Source organism: Budorcas taxicolor, chromosome 9 (assembly GCF_023091745.1).
Source record: "Budorcas taxicolor isolate Tak-1 chromosome 9, Takin1.1, whole genome shotgun sequence".
Lineage (NCBI taxonomy): Eukaryota > Metazoa > Chordata > Mammalia > Artiodactyla > Bovidae > Budorcas > Budorcas taxicolor.
In genome coordinates this window covers 18605216-18611215 of record NC_068918.1, presented here as the reverse complement: position 1 = coordinate 18611215, position 6000 = coordinate 18605216, and the positions used below count along the sequence as shown (strand labels likewise).

Genomic DNA, 6000 nt, shown 5'->3' with positions numbered 1-6000 from the left:
AAAAATAAATTTATAGATATAGAGAATATGTTAGTGGCTGCTAAAGGGGAAGAGGGTTGGTAGTAGGCAAAATGAGTGAAGGGCCATATATGGTTATGGATGATAACAGACTTAGGGCAGTGATCACTAGGTGCATGTAGAGGTGCCAAGTATAATACTGTACACCTGAAACATAGGGGGGAAAAAACAGTTTAACCTAATTATAAGGGGATTATATGAAGACAGCATGAATGTTTCAGCATTTCTTGAAATTTCCAACTATAGAAAAAGAAAATGCTTTTCAGAAAGCCTTGCCAACAAATAAATCTTTATGATACATTCTGAAAAGGTGAGAATTATTCTCAGAACTGGGTAAAACAATACAGCTCTAGCGCCTGATGGTTATTTCTGCTGAGATTGTAAAGCACTGAGCAAATGCATGTAGAGTTCTGATTAGTTATCTGTGGATCTGAGAAAATGAATTGATAGCTTTAAAAAGTTACAGCCATTTTCATGAAGGAAGGTAAGAATGTTTATTGTTTGCCTTTCTGGCTTTCCTTTGCTCCAAAGTATGAGATATTGGTCAAGGTTTATTTTTTCCTGAACAATATCAGGAACTAGGCTCTAGAGAATCACTTGAACATTCTCAACTATAATGTGATGCAGTGGATATGTTATTTATATTGTACCAAGAATTATCAGAAATATGTTGGGTTCCAGAATCATCAGATCAGTTTAGTTCATTCAGTCATGTTCAACTCTTTGCAACCTCATGGACTACAGCACACCAGGCTTCCCGGTCCATCATCAACTCCCGGAGCTTTGCTCACACTCATGTCCATCGAGTCAGTGATGCCATCCAACCGTCTCATCTTCTGTCATCCCCTGATCCTCCTGCCTTCAATCTTTCCAGCATCAGGGTACTTTCCAATGAGTCAACTCCTTGAGTCATGTGGCCAAAGTACTGGATCTTCAGCATCAGTCCTTCCAATGAAAAATCAGGATTGATTTCCTTTAGGATGAACTGGTTTGATCTCCTTGCAGTCCAGAATAATGACACAATATAACATTCTCTTTAGATATGGATTCAATTAAAACATTTTAAGGCAGTGACTTATAAAAGTGATACATATGTACCTGACACATTTCATCTTAACTCAAACTATAAAAACTCCTTTTGCTGTAAGACTAAGGATTCTTCTTTGTGTGTGGAATCAGTAGCTGACATTTTCTTTTTTACATTAAAAAATCTATACTTTATTTTTTATGGATTTTTATGTGTTGATTTCCTTACAGTAGAATAAGAACTTAAAGATATAAAATCATTTAGGAAAAGACTCCTTTAGATTTCATCATTGTTTTTTTCCAACTATCATTTAGAAATTTACTTTAATGTCTTTATGTGGACTTTATGTAGTCTTTCTAATATGTTAAATTTATTAATTTTTTAATGTATATTTTTGTACTCATTAACTGTATACATAATACTTGAGTTGCACAGTGATATACATTCGAAGTACAACTGATATAACCAGGTTTGAGTTTGTGTTTATGACAGGCACTCTATAAACACGTAAGTGATGGGAGCAAAAACACATGTAGCCACAACTTACATCATGCAATTCAACTAATCAGAACAAAAGCATGTGGGAGTAGCCCTAGAACCCTATTATTTATGACCGCATTTTACTGAAATTCTACTGCCTGACATTGAACTCAAGACATGAGTATAATATGCATATTTATAGTTAGTTCTGTACTTTGAAAAGCTCATAAATAAATTGGACCACTTAAAGAGATATAGCATCCCAAATTTATGTCCAGGTAATAGCAGCATTTCAGAGGTATTGTCTAGTTTATCCCCCGTTGCCAGTAGAATGAAACTATATCACTGGCAGAGAGATGACATAGCATTTCAGAAATATGGTTCCATGCTGAGGGCTACATTATGTGGGAACAAATACAAACAATGTGAATCAGGTAGTGTTTTGTATTATATACTCAGCTTATTCATGAACCCACTGAAATGATATGATGAGCTCATTACATTAAAGATTCTTGAAACAAAGCATAGTGAAGTATGTGTGTGTGTGTGTGTATATATATATATATGTTTATATCTACAAAAACATGCATGTAGCATATTTACCATCTGAGCCACCAAGGAAGCCCCTTATAAATATATACATATGTATTTTAGTATCACATGGAATGTGATATGATTATGGTCCAAAGCTTGGACTCGACAAATCATCTTTACTAATAGCCGTATGAACTTGGGCAAATTAACCTCTCTCTCTGCCTTGGTTTTCTCATCTTTAAAAGTGAACATAATATTATCTACCTCATTAGATAAGCTCCTGTGTGTAAAATACTTGGGATAGTGCTATGAATAGTATATGAAATATGTGTGCATACAGACAGGGAAACTATGCGTGTGATTTAGGAATGCCTGTAATGCTTTGAATTTTTAACTTTAAGGTATGAAATGCATTTCATAGCTTGACAGAATTTGTCATTTTAAGCCTGTACCAGTTATCTATGCTACATTAATGGAGTCTATGATAAAACTCCTAAAGCCAATAGAGAATATCGTGTCTTATTACATTCAACCATGGACAGCCACCGACACCTTCTGTCAATAGGAAAACAAATATTATGACTGCCTCTTATTCAGAACAGCATCTCCATATCTGTGTTGAATTCAATAAGATGGTTATTTTAAAGGGCACATGAAGACATGGTATTTACCATGCCAGAAATAGCAGACCTCATGACAAATTCTAAAATGTGCCTGTAGCTGTCTGCAGTGATATTCTCTTGTATTCCTACTAGCAATTTCTGATATAACCCACGGTGACTGCCAGTACATGGGAGTGATCTTGATAACATTTCTGCTTTCATTTCAACTCTTGATTGGCCTTTAGCAGCCAGAGTAAGTGAGGCTGTCATTCTATCTCCCATCCTTAGGAAATTGAATTTTATGAAAGAGACGTAACCTAGAGTTTGAGAGGTTTGATTGACATCTTCCATATGGCTGCCTCGCTGCAGTCAAAGAAACAGTGCCTTGAAGCCTCGGCTGCTGCCTTCCATAGAGTAGGAGAACAGCAAGCAGATGGGAGGGAAAGAGACAGGGAAGACACCAGAGTGCTGGACGCTGCGATATCTACTTCTGTTTCCTGAGACAGGAAGTGCAGTTACACCACCAATGCTGTTAAATATACGGCATCTGTTTAACAGGGAATGCTGATGACAGTAATTACAGTATATTAGTTCACTGCCTTAAATGGGGGTAAGGCCAGGAGGATTGGAGTGGCATTTTACCTTGTTCTAAATTCACAAAATAAAAATATTTACAAACATACACAAATACTTATTAGGACCAAACCTGAAAACTGCCTAGACGTTACTTCTCTGATAATGATATATTAGACATGTTTTTTTTGGACTCCTTATCTGCTTTTCAGAAAAAAAAAAGTGTGTTTGCATTTTTACCTTGTTGACAAATTTCAGATTCTCCAGATGGCAGCTTTAATATGTTTAATGTGATTGTGCTGTTAAAAAATAGCAATAGAGTTTTCTCTAGAGAAAGTCATTTGCTATGAAAGAGTGATATCATATGATACATGAAAATAAGAACATTGCAAGCTATTTTTGTTATTTGACTTTCTCTGAGCTCTTGATGAATAAAAAATCCATAGTAAAAAAATAAATGATACTGATGATGAATTTAGCAACTTATTCTACTCAAATCTGAAAGTCCCTTATTGAAATAGAGTCAACCCATCCTTCATTTGCTCTGTTGTGTATTGGTAATACTAGCCACCTTTTTTTTTAATGTTGTTTGTATATACTTGCTACATGAGCAATAGGGGGTTTGGCAATGGATCAGAACCAGATATATATCTCCACAGCAGGGATGTCATTTGAACACCTGGGCCCTCTTGAGAGTTTTGAGAATTTCTGTCTTAATAAGCATTTCAGATATTAGCATATCTCATGGTATAAGACTAATTCTGCCAGACAACATGAAGTCTGATTCGTCTCATTACCTGTTCCCAAACACACACCTCACTGGTACCTGAGACAATGCTTTGCATTGCTCAATACTTACATGATTTAAAAGTTTATGGTCAAGGTCTTCTACACAGTGGACATTACTATGTTATTAGTATTTAAACTATTTGTGCATTAGTTTCACCTTGAATCAGTTAAGACTTCGTTGTGGAGATACTAGAGATTCAAGGTCAAATAGTTACATTAAGCCATTAAGCTCCCTAATTCATACCTGTCAAGTACTTTGAGTGAGCTGTGAAAACTACCAAGAACAGCTGTCGTTTTGATGTATTCTGATTCTTCTGGGAAGTAGGGTTTCCAGTGAGGAAAATTATAGACTCAGTGGAAAAATCAAAACAATGATCCATCTACTCAGAGGACCTGGACTGTGATATTTTTAGCTTATTTCATATGAGCATAGGGAAACTTTAAATTTCATAAATGAGAGTTTGGCTACTAAGGTATGAAACCATTTCATAGCACAACTCCAGATAAATGTCATTTTGTTGTGACTTTGCCAGATTATTAGTCTGTTAACTGCATCGATAGGATAAAATTTGACCTTATTTTCAAAAGGTTCTGTCTTAATTGTAAACTCATCTGTAGACCATTACATAATTTGTAATGATAGAGTAATAATGATGGTGATTACATTGTGGGATAATCAATGACTGTGAGTTTTCAAACCATTGAGCTATATATAAAAATAGTTATAGTGTATTTTTTAATCTTTTATAGCCAAAACAGAAATCTCTCATGCTTACATGTTTAGAGCAGTATTTGTTAGTAAAGCAGAATTGGTGCCCCTAAAAATTTTAAAATCAAAATCATAGGTTCTAAATTTATATTGTTATAAATTGTTTGTGGTTATCAACATGAGCATTGATGTTAGAATGACTGGGGTTTGAGCCCAACTCTATAATCATGATCTTGAACATGGGATATATTTCCTAATCTGTACAATAAAGGTAATGATAGATAATCCTTGTAGAATGCATGATTTAAAATTAACCACTGACTTACTCACTGAAGTGCTTATCAGGTGGCATGGGATATAATAAATACTCAAAGAATTTTGAGTAATTATTGTAAAAATAGTGTTTAATTTGAAAAAATCCTGCTTCTAAAAATCAAATAATATTTAGTGTTTGTACACATGCACACATACTTTGACATAGGAGCACACCGATCAAGTGATCATCTGACTTAGTAAGCTCAATTCCCCAACAACCAAAAAAATTTTTCTGTGTTCTAGTGTTAACTTTTTGTACTACTTTTTTGTAAGACTGTTTTCTGTTTTTTTTTAAATCTAGTATAATATGCTAGTCATCAACTTGTCTTTTGATAGCATGAGTGTTCACTATAAAATGGTTATAAATTGCTATGCGGAATGAACAGCTGTGAGCAGTAATAAAGGATTCTGTTATCACAACAACTAGAATTTTAGCTAGCATACTTAGAATTATATATAAGTGGCATTGTTACACACAATAGCAGAGAAGGTCCTAAAATATGCTGTTTGATTCTTATGTAGGTCAATTAAATAACCCTATTAACTCAACCTCAGAAATAAGTGTCTCTGCATTTCAGTGAAGATTTGTTAAGAAATACCATGTATTGTGTTTCAGTAATGTTTGTAAGAAATGTAAACACTTGTTTTTATTTAGTTCCATTGAGCTTATGCCACGTCTTCACCAGAATTTGCTTGAAAATCATACTGTGATTAACTATATGGAGATAGTTTTTTTTTAAATACATGTTGATTCTTATCTCATCTGAAAAATGGGGAGAATGATGGAAAATGACAGAAGACTTGATGTTTCAAATCCTTCCTTTTTTAGCATAGTATTACAGAGATTGAGAGGAGGGCATAGGAGCCCACACCAGTATTCTTGCCTGGAGGATCCCCATGGACAGCAGAGCCTGGTGGGCTACAGTCTATGGGGTCGTAGAGTTGGACACAAC

At 34.8% G+C, this 6000-nt stretch overlaps 1 protein-coding gene across 1 annotated transcript in view; it reads left to right on the top strand.

The window, feature by feature from the left end:
* Positions 1 to 377: 377 nt before the first annotated feature.
* Positions 378 to 6000, top strand: part of NKAIN2 (sodium/potassium transporting ATPase interacting 2) — a 644621-nt gene continuing 638998 nt past the window's right edge. The window contains exons 1-2 of the mRNA XM_052646092.1: positions 378 to 398; positions 1360 to 1395. Coding sequence (XP_052502052.1) covers positions 378 to 398; positions 1360 to 1395 — 57 coding nt within the window. The remainder of the gene's footprint in view (positions 399 to 1359; positions 1396 to 6000) is intronic.